The sequence below is a fragment of the Chamaea fasciata genome, unplaced genomic scaffold (assembly GCF_029207755.1).
Source record: "Chamaea fasciata isolate MVZ Bird 193981 ecotype frontalis unplaced genomic scaffold, bChaFas1.0.hap1 SCAF_13, whole genome shotgun sequence".
Taxonomy (NCBI): Eukaryota; Metazoa; Chordata; class Aves; order Passeriformes; family Sylviidae; genus Chamaea; species Chamaea fasciata.
In genome coordinates this window covers 5,004,148-5,029,037 of record NW_027094098.1, presented here as the reverse complement: position 1 = coordinate 5,029,037, position 24,890 = coordinate 5,004,148, and the positions used below count along the sequence as shown (strand labels likewise).

At 40.6% G+C, this 24,890-nt stretch overlaps 1 protein-coding gene across 16 annotated transcripts in view; it reads left to right on the top strand.

The window, feature by feature from the left end:
• ATP2B2 (ATPase plasma membrane Ca2+ transporting 2) overlaps nucleotides 1-24,890 on the top strand; it is a 389,757-nt gene that overhangs the window by 349,912 nt on the left and 14,955 nt on the right. For all 16 annotated transcript variants that reach the window (XM_066195263.1, XM_066195274.1, XM_066195265.1 and 13 more), the window contains 6 exons: nucleotides 4,062-4,168; nucleotides 4,791-4,982; nucleotides 13,510-13,723; nucleotides 16,566-16,777; nucleotides 18,231-18,338; nucleotides 21,974-22,156. In XM_066195263.1, the coding sequence (XP_066051360.1) occupies nucleotides 4,062-4,168; nucleotides 4,791-4,982; nucleotides 13,510-13,723; nucleotides 16,566-16,777; nucleotides 18,231-18,338; nucleotides 21,974-22,156 (1,016 nt within the window). The remainder of the gene's footprint in view (nucleotides 1-4,061; nucleotides 4,169-4,790; nucleotides 4,983-13,509; nucleotides 13,724-16,565; nucleotides 16,778-18,230; nucleotides 18,339-21,973; nucleotides 22,157-24,890) is intronic.

The following is a 24,890-nucleotide window of genomic DNA, read 5'->3' as shown; positions in this document are numbered from 1 at the left end:
AACCAAAATCTCAGCCCCACTGAAAAACAATTTGGGATGGGTTTTAAGACACCTATTGGTATTATTTCATATTTTTAACTCTATTTCAAAATACCACAAGTAAGACCATCTATCATTTATTCTGATGTTAGGTTCCAGTGCTGTTTCTGAAATAATCCAAAATTGTCAGTTTGTCTTTTAAAAACACTGTGGGAAACAACTGTTTAACACTGATGAGAAACACGATCAAAAGGTATAGAAAAGATCAAAGAAATACTCAGTTTATCAATTAAAGAAGTGGTGCCTTCCAATATATTTAAATTAGATTGGATTTTTTTTTTTTTGTGGTATTAAAAACAACTATTCTCATGTAAGGCTAATTTGTTATCAAAGAGAAAGGGAACTTGAGGAAGAAAAGTTTTTTAATAATTATCCTTAATTACTAAAATATTTCAACTGTTATTGAATGGCATGGTAGTATGTTCATAACCTCATTAATGTGGAAAGCCATGAAATGGGTAGAATAATAAAAATACAGAAAATTGTATTAATCGATATCCTGAACTTTGGGGAGGAGTTTTCACTTAGTTCTTATGCTGTCGGTAATGTCATATAGAACATTTTTATTGTAACTTTTAAACCTCTCTCCAGGCAGGTACCCAGGCATGTTACTGAAATAAATTTGGGCTTTCTCCTTCAGACAGACTTTGCAAATTCTTGTTCTTACGTCAACAGGGAGTTTCCAGAAGTTTGGAAGTATTAAAAACTAACCTGAAGAGGAGTTGTTTATGAAAATTCATGGCTGTACCTATGTTTAGCCTGTCAAAGAAACACAAATCTGGGTGAGCCTGTGGGAGGATCAGCTTTCCTGCCTCTCTAACCCTGAACTGGGCTCCAGCTCTGAAATCCTCAGCTGAAGCTGAATTTTCCTGCCTGTTTTAAGCAGTTGAAACAGAAAGAAATCTCTAAACCAGGATATATATTTTTTTTTTCTCCCAGGAGTTTCTTACTGATGCAGCTCTAAGGGTGACAAGCAAAGATTGTTTAAATAGAGCTGCATTTGTCCTGTGACAAAGGGAGAACCTGCGGCTGGCTGTGATGGGTTTGAGCTGAGCCACCGGTGCAGAAGAGACATTGTTGGTTAACATTCCCTAACTTATTATCCTGAGTGGATTTGATTTAATGCTTACTTAGTGTTAAATGGGAGGAAGATGGGAGATGTGGGATATATTTCAGTTTTGTATCTTGTGTTTTGTATTTTTATAGCAGGCTTATACATTTAGAGCCTTCTTGACAGCTCTGCATGGTTGTTTTAAATCTGATCTTTGCCCTCATCTGACACAAGCTGCTTGCTCTGAGAAACTTGTGTCTTATGCAAGCCGCAGGACAAATTCCTGCCGAAATTTCTTCCCAAATTCCTGCCACATCAGCGGGATCCCTGTGTGGAGCACACTGTCATGTTCTGCCCTAGGTGTGCTCCTGGGGCTGTTGAACGGAATTCTTTCTGACAGAAGAAAATCATCCCAAGCAGCTCACCATGAGGGAAGAGGCCAATGAAAGAGCAAAGGCTGTTTTGGCAGGCAGCTTTGCTGAGAGTAGAAAAATTCCCCATGAAAACCTGTTTTTATTAAAATTCTGTACGGAAGCATTCAACTGGAGTAAAGCTGTATAGTTGGAAGAAATTTCCTGGTTGTTAGACAGGATTAACTGATACTGGAGCTTCTTTTCAGCCACTCGGACTGAGTGCAAAGGCCAGGGGATGTTCTTTTTACTGGCAGCCTGTCAGCTCATGCCCCCAGTCGCATTTTTCAGTGATCACGCCACAGGTTGGTCCCCACAGCTCAGGACTGCAGAGGGAGAGCCCTTCCTGGGCATCCTTCTCCTCTTTGGTCTCCTCACAATGTGAATTTTATCTGTGCGCATTTCTCCGTACTGAAGAAAATTCTTCAGGTGAAACCTTATCACGGCCATTAACAGAATATTAAAAGCAAACCTTCATGTGTTTGGAAGGAGGCACGTGCTGGAAAGAAGGAAAACATTCAGCAATGGGAGGAAACAGGGAGGAGGAACAGATTAAAAGGAGCAGGCACAAGCCAGGGCGGGTTGGTAGAGCTGTGATAAATCCTCTGAATCCCCAGTAATCACTGCTGCTCCATTTTAGAAATTTGTCTGACATACAGACAGGAATTTTGCAAAGTCCTTCTCTCTTCCATGGGTAGGGCTGAAATCCATCCCCAGAATTCCATGTATTTCCTCTGGCACTCTCAGTGAGCACTGCAGAGAAGGTCTGGGGCTCAGGTGCTGATGATACCCGAGACCTTTTTATATCTGGTTTTCCGTGGCTGCATTCAGGTCTGTGCCCTGGGCGGTGCTGGCCTCATCCTGGCTGCATAGTTTGGTTTTTTGGGATAAAAGTGTCTCCTAACTCCTGTGAATGACTGCTAAACCTTGTGAATGACTTGGCAGCACCCAGGAATTGGCTGACGAAGGGCAGTTGGTGGCACAGTCATCAACACAGTCACTATTTATATCCATTTATCTCTATTAGCAGAGCCTCTTCAACTTGATTGGGTTGTGCTCCCACTTGGAACCCAGTTGTGAGCAGATACTGTCAACATCTTTGGAGCAGTTAATACCGTAATGAGACAGAGATTTTAATGACTTTTTTTTTTTTTTCAGAACCTTAAACTATTAATTTAAGATCAAGGGATGTGTTAATAGCAAGACCAAGTAAATGCTTTTAACAGTAGTGACAGATGATGTTCCTGTTTATTTAGTAATACCAAAGGCAAATCACCCCAACAAACTGAAAGCTCTAATTATAAGATCTTATCAGAGTAATTGCCATTTTTCTGAGATCATACTACTAGTGGAAAGTGAATAGGGCTTTTTTTCTCATTTTCATAAGTCTGAAAAATACAGGGCACTAACTGCTTGCACAGGGCACTGCAATCTTCTGGTGCCTGATAAGCCTGAACCTTGCCAAGAGGCAGCTATTGCTCTGTAATCTGCAATTTCCTATTTCTCCTTGGTTATCTGATACGGGAGGGATTTTTTTTTCAGAGCAGAGTGAAAGCTTTTCCCACTGGGTAGGTTTGGATAATTCTTTTTGGAGGTAACGACTTTGTGCAAAATGTGTTAGCAAAAGGAATTCTGTCATTTTCCTCCCCTAAGTTATCAAAATGGAAAAGTGTTCTTGTATCCCACATAATAATCCCGTGTTCTGGACTCGTACTCAAATGGACCCTGCCATGGAAATAGAAACATGAGTGGTGAATGATCTTCATCTTGTATCTTCATCCTATAAAAAACCTCAGCTGCTTCTGTAGCCTCTGAAAAATTCTTCGTTATTTTCCTGACTTTCCCTATCCACATAAGTGGAAAATAATTCGCTGCAGCCTTGTTGCATGAAAAACTTGATTCACCAAGTGAAGAGTGGTTTTTTGTTCTTTCAAATGATCTTAAAGGGAAAGTAGAAATTATTTTATGATATATATTTACTAAAGTGCTTGTTTCCAGAATTTAAAGAAGTAGTTTATATCTCCTTAATCGTTGTCAGGCAGAATTGAGCATGGCTGCTAAAATTCTCCAGCTAAATAAAATTCATCAATAGCTTCTGTTTTCTTTAGGTTAAGAAGGTCTCTTAGTAAAGCTGATATTACAGCTGGGTCCCAGTTTAGGAGAGCCCTAAACATGAACTTAAGTTCTTGGCAAACCCTTTCCACTGATGTTTGATCATGGGCTGTGACACAAAACTTTAAAGAGCAGGAATCTGCCAAAAGGACATAATGAGCTGCTCTCATTCCCTTTGAAGCCCGTGCAGGTTTTGTTGATGTGTTGATGATGCAGGATCAGAACTTTCCATGTAAATTCTAATGGTGATGTTTAGTAGTGGATGGTGGTAATGCCACAGCTTTCATCATTCTTTTCCTTAAAGATCTCCCTTTTTAATCTCTGTAAAACAGTGTGGTGTTATCCAATCTGTATTATACAGATGCTGCTTTTTTACGGGGACGTTTTATCTTGCTAATTATTGCCCATAAGTGTCTGTAAACACACACCCGTATTTACATTTTTTGCAGGTATTATTGACAGCACACAGGTGGAACAGAGGCAGGTGGTAGCTGTGACTGGGGATGGAACCAACGATGGACCAGCACTTAAAAAAGCTGATGTTGGCTTTGCAATGGTATAATCTTGATGTTTGTGCCATTATGAATTTGCTGTAAAGGCTTTTCCATTCATTAAATGTAAAGCTGCTTAGTTATTACTTTTCAGTGAAGGAATATATTGGTAGGAACAAGTTACATCAACTCAGAATTCTTTATTTCACTTGGATTCACTGGCATTGCTTGTTTTGATCCTTCTTCAGGAGTTTGTCTAATTAGTTGTTTGCTTTATGCAGAATCCTGTGCCCATTCAGAAAAATGAACTTTTCCTTCACAAAACTGGAGTTCTCTTTTGCTGTGGTAAAATCCACCACTAATTGGAAAGGTGTCTTCCATGCATACTCTGACTATATAAGACACATAATTCTCATTTTTCATAGCAATTCTGTTCATGGATAATAAAAAAACATCATCAATGACAAAAAGAACTCAGATGATCAGCAGTCTTTAAGCTGATAAAATACTCAGAGCCATCACCACATGAATTCCTCTGCTCTCTCTCAATTCCCTCTTCTGTGGCCTAATTCACTTCAAAACCAGGCTGAATTAGCAAAGTCCCAGGAAGTATAAAAAGCTGTGGGCTTTGACTATGAAGATCTGTGCTTTCCAGCAGGGAATCTCATTCCCAACCCCTTTCCCCAGGGCATCGCTGGCACGGACGTGGCCAAGGAGGCCTCAGACATCATCCTGACGGACGACAACTTCAGCAGCATTGTCAAGGCCGTCATGTGGGGCCGCAACGTCTACGACAGCATCTCCAAGTTCCTGCAGTTCCAGCTCACCGTCAACATTGTGGCCGTCATCGTGGCCTTCACTGGCGCCTGCATCACACAGGTGAGCCATTCCTGCCGGGATCCTGCTGAAATCCTCCAGGGATCCTCCAGGGATCCCACTGCTCCCAGTGGGGCCTCGCGTTGGATTCCTGTTTGGCACGCAGCAAGTAAACTGATGCCTTTCCCTTGGTCCTAAAATGAAGAGTTAGACATGGCAAAGGGATAAAGGGTTTCTACCTTGGTAGTTAATAAGGATTTTTGTGGTATTTAATAAGGATTCTTTTTTACACTTCACCAAGGTGGAGCACGCTGAATTGCGTCCACACAATAGATCATGTATACAATTTTACAGACCTTGAAAATTAGCATATCTAAAAAAGATGCCCCAATGAGATGCTGAATTAACAGTGTGACGTCTTTTTATCTTGAAGTATTTTTTCCTGGATGGGCTAAATCTTTACAGTATGTCTTTTAGAGGGGACCTTGGTTTTTCAAGATAGTGCAGGGCTTTCTGGCCTCTAACTGCAAGGCCTTCAGGATGTTTGGTTTTCTGGCTTAACAGACTATCAGGACCGTGTTAAGTTATCAGACTTAAGGAATTACAAGTATGCATAGTAAGGGCACTGAGAATACATAAAAGGTATGTAAAAGAACAGGCAAAAAATTGTCATGGTATCCAAACCTTTGGAAATTCTCCTGAGCATTCCAAGGGGGAGGCTGCTGAGGGTTTAAGAGCTGCTGGCATCAGGCTGGATTAATCCACCTTTTTTCCCAAAGGAACTCACTTAGGAGCTTTTTTCTTCCCTTAGTGTTGTCATCCCTGAGCCTGTGATGGTCAAACATAAAACAACATGGATTGGGAAAGGAGCAGGTTATGTGAATTTGCCTTTTCCTCTCAGAATACTTCACTAATAAATACTTTTTTTTTAATGCGTTATGGAATGAGGTTATTTTCAAGACAGCAGTGCTGACACATGGAAGTAACCCCAATCTTTTTGACTGATAAAATTATTCTGTTGCTTTCAGGCAGTTATTTTTAATTCCATATGCAGATGAAAAACCAACTAAATGACACATAGAGTTGGACTTAGACCTCTCTTTCTTCCACTCCATTAATCCCTCAGTGCAATCCAGGTGCACATGCAACATGTCCAGGTCATTTGCAAGGGGTATATCTCAAAGCAAACATGTTTTTGTCTCAATTTATAATTTTTTCTCGAGAGGGTCAACAGGATATATGCGGTACAGTGTAAGGTTTTTGTTTTAAAGAGAAAATAACAGAATGTGGGGTTTAGTGCTGTCAGTCCCTACAATAATGTATATTTTAGACACTACAGACAGATGCTGTTACAAAATGCCTCCCTGGATTGGGGTGCACTGTGGGAAAGTTGATGCTTCCCTCATGGTGCATCACCCAGATGCCCATACCTGTTTCAGCAGGTACATTTCAGCCCAGGCACACCAGAGCAAAGCAATGAATAAGTCATCAGCTCTGCTCCAGGCTAAACTTACATTGGAATCATGGAATTGATCCTTGCAACCAGAAACCCAGGTACCTTGACAAGGCCACGAGGCCAAACTTCTCCTGCGCCCTGGCTGACGTTCGGAGGCCTTGGAGGTCCCTTATTGTCACCACTGAGCCTGTGCTGAGGGACAAAATTCATGGAGTTACAGCCAAGTTGGATGAATTTCCCCTTGGAAATATTTTCCAGCATATTGAGAAAATGCCCAGCTGTGAAATGGTCACTGCTGGTAACACAGGAATAAGGACTGAAACTCTGGGAGGTTTTTACAAGTGGTACAAAACCAGCCAGGCAGCTGGGTAGCGACAGCACCATCACTGGAACTGATTCTATTGACAGTTAGTGTCTGGCTGTAAATATTGGTTTAAGGTGAAATTTCTTGGTCAATGCCCAGCATTTCTTCAGTTGTTTTGTGAAAGAACGAAGGGAAACTCATTCTAGTTGTTAACCAAATAATTTTTTATCCCTGAAGAGGTTAAACGTTGCTGGATCAGTGCAAGGACTGTTTTAAATCAAATCTAAGTGGATGTGAAGCGCATTATCAGTATAAGGATATTTCCCTTTTTAATTTTGGAGCTTTTTTCATCCTTTGAATCATTCTTTTGGCTTCCAGAAGGATTTGGATCAGGCCCAGTGCATTTCTCTTGCTCCAGAGGCTTGTGAGACCACCCCTGGGTCTGTTGTCCCTGCTCACAGTTTTTTAGTGGGCGCCTCCTGGAATTCCTGGGTGACTTTGCAAGTAGACTCTCGTGCAATTCCTTAATTTGGCAGTAAAGATACAAACCCAAAGGAAAAGTGTGGGAGAAGCTGAAGTGGAAACGGAAGCAGAAAGGCAGCAGTTCTGTCCTTTGCCACTGTTTACTCTCAGAGTGAATAATCTCGAGCTGCTTCCGGTTCTGTCTCATTCAAGACGGATTTTGCCTCACAAACGCACATTATTGTGTTAGGCTTTGACTCCAGCCAGCCAAAGGACATTCTGTTTGGCTTGAAAGCTTTGCTAAAAATTACCCTTAGGAACATGCTGTACCCTCTGGTTGCTATGAAAATAGCTCCAGCACAAAGTTCAGGACTCTACCAAAAAAATCTTGCCTACGACAGTCTAGGTGCACACATGTACCTCCAAATCTGCAGAGCTGTGCACAGGTCTGACTGAAAGATTTTGACTAAAATGTTTTAGTCCTTAACAAACAAACAGAGCTAAAATCTGTAGTTTCCAAAAGGCAACACAGCTTCCTGTGACCTTCAAAATGAAGATGAAGAAAATCCACGCTGGACTGAGTTTTCCTTTGATTTAGGTGGTCAGTTTGGCTTTCTCTGACACACAGAATGTAATTTCAGTCCATCATTAATATTCAGGTTAATGAACATTACACAGGCTGTCCTTTTGGGGACTTTTTATACCTAGAATGAGAAAAATTCTCTCTAGGTAATAACTCGTTCTAGGTAATAATTTGTTCTGTTTTCCGCATGCCACCTCTCAAATAATCCGTTCTGAAGTTTGGAACCAGCACACTGGGACGCTTCAGGATGAAGCTGCCTTTACACTCACCTACTCTTTTTGATTTGTGCTTAAAGGAAGTACAAAGATAATAAAATATTTGCTTGGACTAACCTTTTTTTAACACTTGGCTTGTGCTTTGCAACTTAGTGGGCTTAATTTATTCAGTCTTGATCCTGCAATTGCTCTGGTGTGCATGTAAATATTGAGGATGTGGTCATCTCCCTGCAGGACTCTGAGTGAAAGCACAGCAATTCTGTATTAATGAATTAATTAATGACTGTGTGAGTGTGGTGGGAGTGAAGCCAGCTCTTCAAGGGGCACCCAGAGAGTGCATTGCCCACGCAGGAGACAATTTGTTCAGTCCAGAGCACCTTGGGAGGCCCATGGAGAGGCTTAAAAAAAATTAGGCAGAACACGGAACCATTAGTGCCCGTTTTAATAATCTGCTCCTTTTTTCCTTGAATGGATTAATGAAGTGAGGGTCCTTGCCAATTCCACTTCAGGGAACTGTTGTTTAGTTTAATTCTGTTAATTTTAAGCACATATAAATTCATTTTTCATCTGCCCAATGCCCGCTTCAAGAAGATGCTGCTGTTAGAGAATATCTACCATATCTACAATTTCTGTTTTGTTTTGGTTTGCTGTTTCAGCAGACAGAGATGTATACAAAGTCTCTGTGACCCTCTGCAGTGCTCCAGTGCCAGAAAAAGCTCATGCAGGACAAACAGTGGGCTGTCAAAGAACTTATTATATACACAGGACCAATGCAAATGGTTGTTTCTCATGTCTCCCCTGGCTCCCAGCACGAAGTCATGTTAAGGTGACAGCAACCATATTCTAAGCAGCATAAGAATTACAGATCCAGTGTCACCTGCTGACAAGCTTAGCACAGCAGCTGCCACAAGCACCCCTCCAAGAGATCTCACTTACGCGGGGCCCTGTTTCAGTTTGCAGCAGCTCAATCTATAAGCCACAAGATCTGAATTTTCAGCTAATAATGAACTTCTGTGTTGTGAGTCTGTCATTATGTAAGGCGCTCTGAGATCTGGGTCATCCAGGAAAACAGAGCTTGGAGAAGTCTCTGGTGGGAAGCTGATTCAGGAGCCCTCAGTCTGGGGTGCAGGGGTGGTTTTGGTGCCTTGGGAAGGCTGAGCTGAAACAGAGACTGACAGAGCTGGAGAATAAAGCAGATATTTATTGAAAGGCCTTTAAGGTACACCTTGGGCAGGACAAGAGCCTGACCAGGGCTACACCCAAGGTGGACCCAGAATGGTCACAAAATGGGCAAAGGGTCACGAGGTCTCACACTTTTATAAGTTTTGGTCCATTTGCATATTGGGGTTTAATTGTCCAATTCCAGCTTCAGGTTGTGAGGTCCCATCCTTGTTTTCTCCCTTCAGCCCACCCTGGTTTGTGCTTTTGCACATGAAAGTTGTCCTTGGTGTGCAGCAGGGAAAGGATTTCTTTTGTCTCCCTGCTCTGAGAAGAGAGCTGAGTGACACTGAATGTGAGGCTCAGAACCCCTGGGCAGCACAGATTCTGGATAACATGGAAGCTCAAACTGAAGGCATCAGTTTTACCTCTGAGCCTCTGTGTGCACAGACCCTGGAGGAGTTCACACCCCTGGTTTCTCCCAGAATGGTTTGTGTGGCTCGGTGCAGCTTAGCTGGGCTCATTTACCTTATTTTTAATTAATCTCACTCAGTCCCCTCTTGCTGCCTTCCCTGTGGTGCCTGTTGCACACTTTTACTGTGATCAGGGTGTGGTGGTCTTGACCAGTTGGTGCAGAATTGTTCTTCCTCTTCTGCAACCGCTGCCTCAGCTTAAACCCACTGTTTGTTTTTCCAGTGGATTTATGAGTTACAAACCTTTATATTCTGACTTCATTCTCTGAATAACAGTTTCGCAGAGCCCCTGACTGATTCAGTGAGGGTGGTTCTTTGGAGCTCTGCCTACGATTCCTGTGAGCTTTGCGCTGGCAGTGAGTCACTGCTCCACATCTCTGGGTGTCCCATAGAGTTCTCTATGGGCTCAGCCTGCTCCCTGTCCCCCACAGCACCCAGAGGACATCAGCTTACTACATTTGGAGCTGTTCAAAGTGATCTGGGTATGAACAAAACGAAGATTTTAAAACGCAGCCCAGTCAAATGGAAACAGTTTTTTTTTACTGGAGACATGAAGCCAGCAGGTTTCTCTCCGTGCCAGATTTGGTCCGTGTCTCCGACTGTTGAGGCAATTGTAACTCTTCAAAAAGGTTGAACTGAGGAAAGGGAAGACAAAGGCTGTGTTTTAACATTTTACATTCAAATTATTATTCTTGCACTTTGAGATAGACTTAATGTTTTAGCAGACATTAGGAACTGAAAACAGTGACTCCATAGGACATTATGTTTGGGAAATTAAATGTTAATTAAAAGGCACTGGAGTAATGAACTGCTGCATGAATCACTGATTGTTTTTACAGATCTTGTTCAAAAAAATGAGGATGATCTATACTTACATGTATAAGGCAGTAATTTACATGGTTATAATGTTTTACTGCAGAACTGTACTTGGCAAATTCTAAAATAATAGCACTGGCAAACTTGAAACAGCTGTAATATAAAATCAAGGTCTGTACTGTTTAGCTTTGTTTTGGCAAGGCATGGGAATGGGATTGAGTTTGTCACTTCCATACAATTAGCAGACAGTGTGATCTAGCAGCACAGTGACCTTTTTTGCATTAATGCATAGAAAGGTAACTCCCAGAAATGCTCATTTTTATGAATCCCTGCATGTGTTCTGTGGCAAACGGGAGTAAAGAGGTAAGGGTGAAAATACCTTTTTGTTCCCTTGCAGCTTGTCACCTAAATCAAAATTAACAAGCTCTAAAATTTGCGAGGCTCTGCATGTCACGAAAGATTTGTAGTTTATTTCCAGCCTTTGGCGATTTGTACTTTTAAGTGTTTCCAAGATGAAGTGTAACATCACTTGATTTAAGGGACATTTTCCTTTTACCTCTAGGCCAAGGCTAACCTATTCCAAGGTCGAGCGAAAGGAATTTGATGAATAAGTGGTGATTTTAGGTGGTTCACATCCCCGAAGTTTCCAGAGGGGGAATTAAGGATTATTGGCTGGTCAGTTAGTGGCTAAAACACAGAGAAAAGAACTTTGATTTGCATCCCTCTTGCATAAGTGACTAAAATCTGAGCCCAGGCCCCTTAGCTGATATATATTTTCCTCAGTTTCCACCAACTAATCAGAAATCAGATAGGGGTGCAATGGCAATTTCATTCCACCGCCTGCCCAGACTAATGTGTATTTAATGTTTTGGCTTCAGCCTTGAATGAGCTCACACTTGACTGAGCAGTGTAGCACTGCCAATAATAGATAATTATTAGGGGCACCACAGGCACCCAAGGTGATTGGCAGTGTGAAATGGTGACAACATGTTGTTGCCAAAACTGATGACTGCCGATTACAGTTGTGTGATTTAGAGACTGAAACAACCTGCCTTTTCCATTCTGCTGGGAATATGGCAGGCTCTGATAGACACCTGAATCTCTGACTCCATCTGTTAAATGTGATGGGGAAATTTGGTTTTATTGACAGAGAATTTAGTGTGTGAAGCGGAAATTGAGTTATTGTAACAGATCAAACAGAGAATATTGCTCAAACTTATTAATGAGACAGGCAAAAACATGACAAGGATAATTCTTCAGCAGAAAAGATGTTTTTATTTTTACCTGAGTCCATCGAGGGTCTGTGGGCCCCAGCCAGAAACTGCTTTTTACTGCAATTGCTCTCTTTGTTGGAGCCAGTAGTGTTAATAAAAATGAATGAAGTCTCAATTTGGGATGAAGGTTTTCATGATCACTTTTAGGTTTTGTTATCCACTTCCAAAGGCAAAGACATTTCCTGTTTCTGCAGCTGCGTTTCAAATGAGTGAGCTGAGCTCTGCAGATAAGGCCAGTTAATGCAACCCATAACCAAGAGGTCAAAAATCTATTAATGCTGGTAGTCCTCCTTGCCATGATGAAACCAACCTGTAAGACTTAGAAACACGAGGTTGCTTTTCTCCATCCCTTTGAATAAGCCAAAAGTTTGGTTGGTTGGTTTGTTTGTTTGTTTTCAAATAAATGAAATGCATCAAAATCTGTGTAAATGTGTTCAAAATGTGTTTTTAAGAGGAAATAATATTTTATCTCAGGGGAGACTTGGAATCTAAACCAGATGCTCAAGAGACCAAAGCACTTACCCTTGTTTTCTATCAGTCCATGGGATACTGAATGCATTTGGCCCTTGGTCTTTTAGGGTACTTCATTAAAAATTAACATTTAACCCTTTGGAGAAATGAGGAGAGTTCTCAGGGAGTTTTGTTGACTTTGCTTTTGTTTGTATCCTGTCCTCTACATTTTTTTTTCGCTTTGCTGCTGCAGCACCGTGGTAATGAAATGCATAGAAATAGTGCTCCCTCTTCCAGCTTTCACACAGCACAGTGACTCAATTTCATGATAACATTTGTCATGTTGATGCCTTATTACTTTGGTGATTTTTTTTTTCCCCTGATAAAAATGGTCTGTTTGGAGCAGGGAGCAGACGCTGCTTAATGCTACCTGTTTCATAGAGTCTAAAGACACAGGAGGTTTTGGGGTTTTTTTGTTTTTCCTGCCCTGGCTCCTTGAAACATCTTTCTCATCACAGCTGCCCCAAGGAGTTACACATCAAAACTTGGTAAGAGTTGTCCAGCATCCTCCTGAGATCTGTGTACTTTGCTTTATTTAGTTAATTTTGGGGGTTTTAAACATGACCTCAAGTCCTCTATATTATGACCACAGACTTTTCAGGATTGTGTGAGGAAAGAGCTCCTTCTAGTGACTGAAGAGCTGCTTCAGAAACCACATCCTGCATCAAATACCAATATTTGGGGTTTTTCATTCCATTTCCGTAGTTCCAAATATACTTTCCTTTTACTAGTAAAATAACAGGTTGTCTTGCTTTCTAATATTTGATAGAGTTTAATAAGTTTCAGATTTTTTTAATCAAAATATCAGGCTTTTTTAAAAATTCTGTCACTCTGTTGAAGATCTTCTTTAAGTGTAATGTATCAAGATGTTGCAGTAATTGTTCCATAAATTTTTAATAATTTCAAGCTTTCTTTGAAAAAAAAAATACAGACAGGTTTTAGTATAAAGGAAACGTTACTTTTTTAATCTGTCTCAATATAATTTCTTTTCCAGGAGACAAACTTGGATTCTCTAGTTATATCTAAATTGAGCTGAAAATTCAAGCACGACGCATGAAGGAATGGAGGGCATTTCACTAGGTGTTATAAAGAGTTACCGCCATGCTTGATATGAGTTTTGTGGTTGAGAATGGTGCTGATTAAATGCCTGCAGGGAGATAATTTCTCTCTGCTCAGACCGTTGTGCTCCTGGTCCTGCAGAAGGAATGGAAGAAGGGTCCCAGTAGCTCAGGGCGGGGATTTCTGAGTCCCATGGGAAAAAATGAAAGCCTTTCCTGGGAAATAAAAGAAAACGAGGCTTTTCCTGGGAAACACAAGACCTCTTGTTTTTTCCCCTCAGGACTCTCCCCTGAAGGCTGTGCAGATGCTGTGGGTGAACTTGATCATGGACACGTTTGCCTCGCTGGCGCTGGCCACGGAGCCGCCGACTGAGGCACTGCTGCTGCGCAAACCCTACGGCCGCAACAAGCCGCTCATCTCCCGCACCATGATGAAGAACATCCTGGGCCACGCCGTCTACCAGCTCACCCTCATCTTCACCCTGCTCTTTGTCGGTGAGAATGATGCCTTGGGCAGGCTGAGCTGAAATAGAGACTGGGCAGAGCTAGACAACCAAGTAGATATTTATTTGAAGGCCTTTAGGATACACCTTGGGCAGGACAGGACCTGACCAGGGCTACACTCAAGGTGGACCCAGAATGGTCACAGAATGGCTGACCGGTCACGAGGTCTCACACTTTGATAATTTTTGGTGCATTTGCATATTGGGGTTTAATTGTCCAATTCCAGCTTCAGGTTGTGAGGTCCCATCCTTCTTGTTCCTCCCTTCAGCCCACCCTTGTTTGTGCTGTTGGGCCTGAAAGTTGTCCTTGGTGTGGGGCAGGAAAAGGATTTCTTTTGTCTCCCTGCTCTGAGAAGAGAGTTGAGTGACACTGAACGTGAGGCTCAGAACTACACACCTAGGCAATACAGAATTTGGAAACATGAAAGCTAAAACTTAAGGCATCAAGAAGCTCACCCCCACTTGGTGCTCAGCTCACCAGCAGCTGGGTTGTGTGGCCGATGGGCCAGAATGCTTTAAAATGTAACAAGTTAATGCACATTTATTGTCTGCCTCCATCACCCTGGTTGATGGGTTGGGAAGCGCAGCAGGCATCACGTTGTGGTAACTCTCCATACATTGTTACCTTGGGAATGGCCTCATTGAGTTTTTTTTCCCCTCACAAAATACAGGTTTGGGCGTTGGCAAAAGTTTGTATCGAAACACTGCAGAGAAGGTTGTGTTGCGCAGCAGTTTGGGAAGGAAGTGATTTTTTTCAAGGATGTTACAGTAAAACCGATCAGTGACTAGGCAGGAAAATTGACAGCTAATATAGCCGTTGGAGAGGTGATACGTCTCTGTGAACACACAGGGTTAAACAGGAGTTCGATGGGTTAAATAGGTGAATAGGTGAATCCACCCTGCGGCTTCTGTACTAAAATTTCATTGTGAGACTTGCTGTGGTGAGCAGGGATGTAAAAACCAATTTAAAAAAAACCCCACAAAACAAACCACAATAAAAATTAAAATCCATTTTACCAAGAGCAAAGTGTTGTCCACAGTCCAGAATTAATGTTGATCTTAAGTGGTATGGAAAGTGAGTAATCAGCATTAAGTGATACAAATAACACTCTGCTTTGACATTTAATTTCTGGAATGGATATTAAAAGGGGGCAAAAATCTAATTTATTGGATTACTGGATTCTTCTTCAGGCCTTGCCACCAACGGATGCTTTTTATAGGTTGTATTTTGGAGAGCGGAGGGAACGAGGAGAAATGTTTCTTGCTGCGGGGAATAGTAGGAGCTAATAATAGATTCTGTTGCTCCACAATAATAACTGAACCCTCTCAAAGGACAGATGATTTTTTTCAGTTGGGTATTGTCTTCTTGTCACTTTGTAGTCACTGTTGAATCACGTTTGTCTTTCAGATTTTTTTTTTCCTTATGTACAGACTTCCAGATAAACTGCAAATGTAAATTTGTGATTTTTAGGAGGTTTTCGAGCTCCATTGTGAAAGCCTTGTCCACTTTATGGCCATCTGGCAGCTTATTTGGGATGCTCAGAGGAGGTGATGATCTGTTCACAGTGGAATTAAACCAAAAGAATTTCCAGGTTTCTGAAGAGAGGTGGTCTTAACATTCTTGGATTTACAGGGAATTTTGAGAATGTCTGCATTAGGAAATTGGAATTTCAGGTTGTCTAAAACATGTGAAGAAAGTCTTGGTAATTGATGTGATATGAATCTTGGAACAAGGACTTCTGTGAATTTTATAGGGAGCTAGAATGGGTTTTTGATGAGTTTTATGGCTTAAAATACTTATACTGAGCCAGATGAAAAGCAAACCTGGCTTTTCCTCCCTATTCTAATTGCTTCTGTGTGTCTTTGGAAAACTCCTGCATACTTTGAATGACACACCCCGGACTATTTTCTGATAAGCCTTGGAAATAGTCTTTTCCTTTCTAAACTCCACAAGGCTCAGCTTTTGCAGTGACATGATGTGCAAAACTCAGTGTTTCCATAATTCAATTTCAAATTAATGAGAATTATTTCTAGTTTGTTAAAATAATACTGCCTGGTTTTTGTAGGAGGTTTCTTCAGAGACCAGTACTTAAAGTTGGTGGTGGGGTTTTTTTTGTGGTTTTTTTTTTTTGTTTGTTTTTTGGGGGTTTTTTTTTGGTTAATTTAGAAATTCATTGTATTTGAATATGTGTTAAATGTCTTTGAGGCATCAGAAATCCAGAATTCTCTGTCTGGTCCTGTCAGGCTGTGGTATAAAAAAACCCAACAAACTTAACTTCATTTTTTCAAAACTCACCACATTTTTACAGTTACTCATCATGGGTTGAATCTTGCTTTTTTATTGGTCAGATCTGTGAGTGAAAGCCGAATTTTCAAACTAAACAGCAAGTGCCTGCCGCTGATCAACCCCAAATCTATTTAAAACCAGGAACGCCTGTGCTTTTTGTCATTGATATCCTTCAATTTTTGGAAGACGTTACAGGATTAGTAAATGGGTAAAGCCTGATGAGGAGGAGGGGCTTCTAACAACTGTAAAAAAATTCAACCACACTGGCAATGACCTCAAGATTTGTTACACCTGAAAGAATTGAGTGCTTGGGTGGATAAACATAGACCTGACAGCACTGTGTAGGTATAGAGTTTTTTAGATAGGAGTCAGCATTTGAAAAGCTTTTTGCTCAGGAGAGATGTGTTTTGCTCATTGGTGCAAGAAAAGTTTTACCTAGAAAGGTGTTAAAGCAGAGCAGAGAAGGCAACAGGCTAAAGAAAACAAGAGGAATATGAATTGGTTTGATTCATTCTAGAGGAAACTTTTATTTTTGTCTTACACCTAGGTGAGAAAATGTTTAAGATTGACAGTGGGAGGAACGCCCCTCTTCACTCTCCTCCCTCCGAGCACTACACCATCATCTTCAACACCTTTGTCATGATGCAGCTCTTCAACGAGATCAATGCCCGCAAAATCCACGGCGAGAGGAACGTCTTCGATGGCATCTTCAGAAATCCCATTTTTTGCACTATTGTCCTGGGTACATTTGCCATTCAGGTAATGCTCTGGGCAAGAATCAGTTACTGTTCGTCACAAATCCACCCCGTTTTGTTTGGGGCTTTTCTTCTCTGTGTCTTCTTTAAAAAAAAAAAAAAATTAAGTGATGCTGGAGGCCCATTTAACACTAAACCACTTGGTTTCATGTATTTTCTCAACCAATACAAGTGTTAATAATGGGAAATGCTATGAAGCCATACTAATAAAACAGAATTTTGATCCTTGCAACTAGGTTCATTCTTAAATTAATCTTAGCATATCCAATGATAACAGCCATCATTGATATTGTCACTGGTTTTTAAGGAAGAAATTGTGTAATAGCATACCAACAAAGCATTTTACAATTATTTATTACTCCTTGAAAAGATAAATTTACCTTCAAATATCTGATGCTGAGCAGTTCTTCTGTTCAATACCGCTGCCCAACACTTCTCAGTATTCCCAGCAATAATGCCCCTGGATTGTGATTCCTCATGTTCCTCTCCTGAGTTTGCTGTCTGATCACAAGTGAGCATAATCACAGTAATTCACATTTTTCCTAAGGTTTTCTTCTTTAAGAATTCCTCCTTCTGCTCCTGCATCCATTCTTTTGCTGGCATCCGTCCTGTACTTGAAACTATTTGATATTATCATTTAGAAAAGTATTTTTATCTTGTCATTTTTGCTCAGCTCTGCATTGGCAGCTCAGTATTGGCACCTTTCTCCTGGGAGGAGGAAGGAAGTGGAAAGAGCAGTCTGAACTTGGGCTACAGTGGTTTGAAAAGAGGAACTCATCAATAAACTAAATATTGGAGGAAGGGCAGCAGTGACAGGAGCAGAACTTCACAGTGATGGTCTTTAACAACTAATTCAAAATCAGGAGTTTAAATCTTGGACAATTTAAATCTCTGGCTGTGATTTCAGGTGCCTGGTTTTGCAGCAGAAATATTAACAAGAAATATCAATAATATCTGATTTTCAGTTAGCAAAACCTTCTCAGTCTGCTCAGACTCTGTGTGTTGTTATCCTGCTGAAGGTGTGGGCTTCTCCCACCCCTTTCCTCCAACAGGTCTAGAGTTTTCTGTGCCCTCTGTCTCTCTTTGAAGCACATCTGTAAATGCACAATAAAAGGTTACTCAGAGGGAAAAGTCTCTCTTGCGATGGACATTCCAAAATGAACTGGATCAGGGTCAATAAATCCCCAGTATGGAATACTCAGGAGCTCGGAGAGCACATTGGGACTGTCCTGTTCTCTCTCTTCCTGACCATTCATATCTGACCACTGTTAAATATGAGGCTGAGGAACTTTAGTCTGAACTGGTATGGCTTTTTCTCACTTTTAATTGGGGATGCAGAAGTTTGTGGGGTTTGATGGGGGGTTTTTGGGACCAAAATTCTGCAGCTGTTTTGTTTTGTTTTGCTGCCTTATCCCCCTGAAAAATTGACCCCTTTTCCTCTGTGCTTCTCTTTGTAGATAGTAATTGTCCAGTTTGGAGGAAAACCGTTCAGCTGTTCTCCCCTGCAGCTGGACCAGTGGATGTGGTGTGTATTTATTGGATTAGGAGAGCTGGTGTGGGGTCAGGTAAGCATTCAGGAAGCTGCACATTCAAAGGTGTGAGATTGTTGATATTCCTGTTGTGTCCTTGCTCTCTCTCAGTGCCCAGTGCAGCCCTCACTGAAACCCAAGGTTATCTCTGAGAGCTTCAAGGAGAGATTTATTAGTAAGAATAATTTATCCCTCTGTTCCTTGCGGGGTTTGTGTTGGTTTTCATATCTTTCCTTTCTAGCAGGGTGTGCTATCACCAGGGCCAGCTTCAGTCAGGCTTTTTTGTGAAAGATATTCAGTCACAACTTAAGTCTTTCAGTCACCAAAAATACAGCAAATGGACTGTGACCTTCCCTGGAACAGAATCCCTCCTGTAGGGTGTGGCAAAGTTTTGGAGCTGCAATGAAATTCCAGTTCTAGGTCAACCAACTCATTCCCTCGCTGAAATTGTCATTCTAGCTACTGTCATAGGAAAAAATTCCAGCGCCTCTAAAATATTCCTGCACTGATTCTCCATCCACCTAATTCAGTGTGTGAAGGATGGAAGAGGAAGTGAAAAAAAAATAAATTTCTTTTTGCCTTTAATAATTGTAGAAAATGGCAGTTAAATTGAAGTGTCCTTTTCAATTTCTGCTATATCCTCTGTCATCATTGGCTAACAAATAATTATATATTGATGAAGAAACAAATGGCAATGAGATGATATTAGATAAACTGGGATTAACTCTCTGGAAGTGACATACAGACACAATCAGTATTGTTAACATCCTACATTATTCTTTCACGTGCAATCACAGGTTGCAAATTTAATAATATTTTTTCACCTCTGAATGCATTAACAGGGCATTTCAGTTGTTGCCAGCTGGTGCAGTAAAGAAAAGTGTGGAGTTGAAGTTTTTTCCCTCAGATGTAAGAGATTTGTAGATCCACAGTTTGCCTCTGTGAAGAGTCAAGAAATTGCCCACTGCAATTGAACTCTGCTGTGGTTCTCCTGGAACTGTAGTGAATAAATGCTTGCTTTCAAATCTGATTATTTGTTGTCTTCTGGGAAAAAAATTCACTTTTTTTGACAGTTTGGCCTCATTTTTCCTTAGAAATAAGCTCAGAATCAGAACAGCTTTTAATGCATATCTGAATGATGGCTGAAAACCACCACTATTACATGATTCTGCTGTAATAATTACTTGAGGTTTGACTTAAGGAAGAAGACCTAAAATTGGTTTATTAATCGCAGAAAGGAAGGATTTATTTGGGTTTTTTTTCCAACTGTTTGGAAAATAAACCAACTTTTAGAGAAAGGGGGAGTCAAGCAGAGAGAGGGAGAAGAATCCAAACTATTTCATTCAGCTGTGAAATTTTCCCCCAGTCTTCGACCAATTTTTTAGCTTCTAAATTTTGTTATCTGTAACCATCAAGAACTAATATTAATATCAGCATTTTTTTCCATTTTACATGCCCCAGGTTTATTGTTAAATTAAAACTGATATTGGAACACCTCCACAGTTTTATCACTGAGAAGAAAGCAAATACAGAGGGGAAAAAATTGTCTTGTGGTCAATATTTAGTGACAAAAAAACCCCAAAAACAAAAACAAAAAACCTGAAAACCAGTCAATTATGTCCATATTTACATGATTTGCAGTCTGTGGAACTCTTCAGTGAGAGAGAATTCTTTTCCTTTTGCAGTGATGCTTCTCTTTTCCATCTCAGCTTTTTCTCTGCTGCTGTGACTCATTCTAATTCAGCACAAAACAAATTTATTATTCTTTTTCTTTTAATCCACATCCTGAACCCACTGTTCTTGTGAACCATGAGCAGCAATCAAGATTTCCAAGTTTTGGTGTCAAAGCAGGCACCTTTGAAAGGAATTTAAGGAGAACTTTCCAGGAAGTCAATTTGGGATGCTTTGAGGGACAGTTCTCTAATAGCTCCCATCTCTTCTGAAAACCAAGACTCTCTAAAGTAGTTCATTTCTCATTCCCAGAATTATTGATTACTTATTAAAATGGTGATCATTTTCCTAGGAATAATATTTAGTTCTTTAATCTGCAGCTATTGAGTGTGTGTCCTGAACTGGGTGGGTGTTGGCAGATACAGAAAATAAATGAGTAATCAAAAAAGCCGTGTAAACACCTTAAGAAAAGAATTAGAGCGGAGTCTCATCAGCTTGGCTGAGGTGCTGAAAGTGAGGAACATTCTGTCACACAGAGTCCTGACCCAGTACGGTTATTTTTATGAATATTGGCTTAAAAATCCTTTATCACCATCACTTTCATCAGATCCCAGTAGTTTCTCTCTGTAGAGTGCTGGCATTGTAGTTTGAAAGCTGGGAGGCTGAAGGACTTTCAGTAAGTATTTAATTAATGAGCATTTAACTCTTTTTTTTTTTCTCTCCTGCTGTCTTTGCTCATGTCACACCATTAATTTTCCAGGTTTTCATCTTGTTTTTCACCCCCACTTTAAAATGATTTTATAGTAGTGTAGAAGCTGGGTTTGGTTTTTTCTGGGTTTTTTTGTTTTCTTTTTGTTTGGTTTTTTTTCCTATCTGTCTTTAAAAACATGATAATAAAACTGGCCTTGTGGATTGTGAAGCTCATGGAGACCTTCAGCAAACTCAAAGGTTTGCTTTCACCCTGGAAATATTCAGAACCTTTCCATGTGTTTTCACTGCATCCATTCCAGTTTTCCAAAGCTCTCCTCACCAATTTTCCTGCAGCTGTCTCAATTCTCTCCTCGTTTTTCATACATCTGAGCTTCACAGTTGTGGTTGCTTGCTGCTGAAATGAAAACAAAAAAGAAAATTGCAGCAGTTTTTTTGCTAAGTGGGTCTAACAATCTGCTTTGTAGAAGATTTACTTTAAGCATTCAGTGTGTTCCAGGTAATGTCTTGTTTAAATTGCCATAATTTGCTCCTGGTTTTATGCAAGGAATCAGAACAAAGAGAAAATGACTCCCCAACAGGGTAACACTGAAACGGATTTAAAATAATTGTCCAGCTACAGTGTCTGCAATTTTTAAAGATTATTCTCCTGTATTAGTTACTTCCAAGGACCACTTGGGTGGGCAAACAGAACAAGAAGAGGGGTTATGTTAATCAGAATTTATTGGTAGTAGGGACACAGAGTGAGAGAGCCCTGTGAGAGAGCCAACAACCAGATCCACACCTTTCAGAAAACTCCATTTTGATAAAGGCCGGAAAAGCATCCCAGCTGCTGAACAAAGGGAAGCTGAAGTCATGAAACAAGAGAGTGTGAGAAGTTTTATCAGCATGGGTTACACTGAATTTTCACCTCTCATTACCATAAGTCATTAAAAATATCCAAACTCTAATTGCAGAGCTATCAACCTGGTTAAGTTTTCTTTACATAATTACATTGGAAATATTTCCATCTTGTGTTATCTCCTATTTCTTTTATTCATAAGACTTTTCCCAGCCTTGAACTTGCTCCACACTGTGGTTTAGTAGTGCAAATCATGCTAATTGTTTACACGGTAATTTAAATATTTTTGGGACTAAAATGGAGTTGTCCAAGTGCAAAGTGCTGTTAGGAGCAGCCTTAGCTCACCTTTATAGATCTTACAAAAATATGATTGCTCTTTTGTAATTAGCAGATTGTTGTACTGTTGCTCTTGAATGAGGCTTATGTTTTCAGTACTTTTTTATAATTTTAGGTCATTGCAACCATCCCAACAAGTAGGCTAAAGTTTTTAAAGGAGGCAGGGAGACTCACTGAGAAGGAGGAGGTCCCAGAGGAAGAGCTCAATGAAGATGTTGAAGAAATAGATCATGCAGAGAGAGAACTCCGACGTGGACAAATCCTCTGGTTCCGAGGGCTCAACAGAATCCAAACCCAGGTATGCTAAAAATAAATGCCCACAAGGTCTAAAAAAACCCAAAGAAATGATCAATGTGAGATCAAGGCAAGATAACGTTAGCAGGAAAGCCACGGAGTGTTTGTATGTGTGGAGGATGGCACTGGTTAATTGTTCTCGAAGGAAAAACATGAAAAACAAAACAGGGGAGCTGAGCACAGGGGCTGTGTGCAGCAGAAGCGATGAACTAAAAAGGTATAAAATGCTAAAATGCAAACCCAGGAATCTGTGATCTGAGAATACGATGAGTGGATTTTTTTTTCTCCTGGAGTGATGACAGCTCATAAAATTGTGCTGCTTGGTCAATGTCAGCTCACAGAATGTTATGAAAGCTTTATAAAACGTATTGCTTGATTTGTGGAGAAAAAAAAAACAAACAACCAAAAAAACCCATTGTTGCTGCCATTGTTGCACTAGCAGAATAACTCAAATTGAGTCTGAAGTATGACGTCCAATTTGATTATAAAAATAAATCTGTTTGGTTCTGTCACAGCCACACATCGATCATGATTAAAAGGGATTGGTTTTCTTTCCTATTAGGTAATGAAAAATGTGGTTCTGGATTTTATTAGGAATTAAGCAGCCATTAAATATTGAGGTGTAAGAGTTGGCTATTAGGAATGATTCCTGAGAAATATCTCTCCCAAACTTTTGCCAAACACAAAAAAAACCACAGCATTTTTTAATATAGCAAACCATTGCACTGAATCATGGTGCTAAAAATAGCGCAGGTTAAGGAGCTGTGAAATTTGTCCTGGCGTGCTGAAGAAAACCATGTGAAGTATTTTGCCTTTTCCATTGCAGTGAAGTGTTTCATTGCACTCAGGTGTGCTCTGCTTGATTTTTCTAAGATCAAGTGTTTCTGCCAGCTTGCAACAGAGAACAGATATCACCACATCAGGTGTGCGTGTTTTACATGAGCCTGACAAGAAAAAGAGGTGAATAATTAAGAAAAAGATCTTTTTTTCTTGAAAGAATCTTCTAAAGAACATTTTTGTCTCAGAAGATTTGGGGTTTCTGTCTTCATCCAAGATAAACAGCACATTCTGCTCTTTCACATCTACAGATTGATACATTTTTTGGTGGGGGGGAAGATGCAGCCATGAATTTAGAAAAAAATGATGAAAAGAAGTCAGATTAGGGCAGTGGGGTCTCTTGGCTGCATCTGCAGAGCATAAAATAAAGAGGGTGGAAACTGCCGGTAGAGAGATTGAGAGCTGGGGGACTCCCAGGGGTCTGTGGTAAGTGATTAAATACGGATCTTCAGCTTTGAGCTTGTGTGTCTTGACTCCATTGAGTCAGGAGTACTCATCACTAGAGAAAATTCAAATGCCAAACAGCTGCCCAGGTACTGGTGATCTTCAGGGAAGATGACCTCTAAATGTGCATTCTTTTCTCCCTGGTGGCTGTAGGAGGAGTGTTGCCTGTTGGCACTTCTGTCAGGATGTCTTTCTGGTTGGGGTGAGTGTAAACAGCTTCAAGCAACACCAAGCAAATTACATCCTTTCAGTTCTCTGTCTAGTCTGAGAGGTAGCTTTTAGTTCTGCATCTCTTTGTTCACTTAATTCACAGAGAAATTATTCTTTTACACTACTTAAACCCAAATGAACGTTAATTACATCTCTTTGCTAACATCCATCTTAGTTTCCTTTCTGCTCTTAGTTGTAGAAGCACCTCTAGTAGGATGTCTCCTTCCTGTCTGCCAAGAGGCCTCTGTGATTATTCTTCTCATTTTATTTACTCAATGACTTTATTTTTTTTTTTTTTTGGCATCCATTTCACATCTGTGGAATGATAATGAAAAAAAAAGAAAATAGGCCAACAGATTCCAAAGTAGTGCCCAGGTGTGCAATGATGGACTTAGGTCAAATTTAATCCCTGCTGGAGGGCCCCTGAGCTGTGTGTGGGGCCCATCCAGGTGGATTCATTCCTTTGTAACACATTTCTCAGGAGTCCAGCAAAAGAAGATCTCCTGGAAGAAGATTGAGATGTCTTTAGCATGCCTGGGAGGATTTGCAAGAATCCTCTGCTGTCTAATGCACTCCTGGAGATGTGGAAGAAGAAGGTAGAGCATCCCCTCATTTTTTACCTCTGCGGATGGCAGACCAGGATGAAACTCTGTGCTCAGGACCAGATTGGTCATTCAGGCCTAACAACACCAGTTTCCACACTTGTGCTGTATATTGGATCATTTGCCCTTATTTTCTCTCCAGTCACTATTGGACGGATGGCTCCAGCTCCCAGCAAAGCCTTCACTGCTGAAACAAAGAACCTGCAAGAGGCTGGGTGTTGTTTTCAGATAACCAACACATCTTCCTTAGAGTGCTCCCATTTAAACCCATCCCAACTGACAGAACTTGGCAGTGTTAAACAGATTTTTTTGTCTACATCCTCTCTCAAACAGAGGGTTTAACCCCAGACACCAGAGGAGGGATTTCCACTGGGATTTTTCTGTCTCTGTGAAGACATGCATCAATTTACTTGAAAAAAAGGTGTATGAAAAATGCACATAACTAAGCCAGAGACTGGCTATCAACTGCTGATGCTCTTTTTGGCCTTCTTCTGTTCGTTTAGATATTTTGTTGTCTGATAAATACACAGTAGGGAATCTCTGGATGGATGTGTGTTCCCCTTCTCAGAATGGAAGGGTTTTCTTCCTGGAAAGCTCTCTCAGATGATCACTGAGGGGGGAAGCTTCACAAATAACTTATCTTAA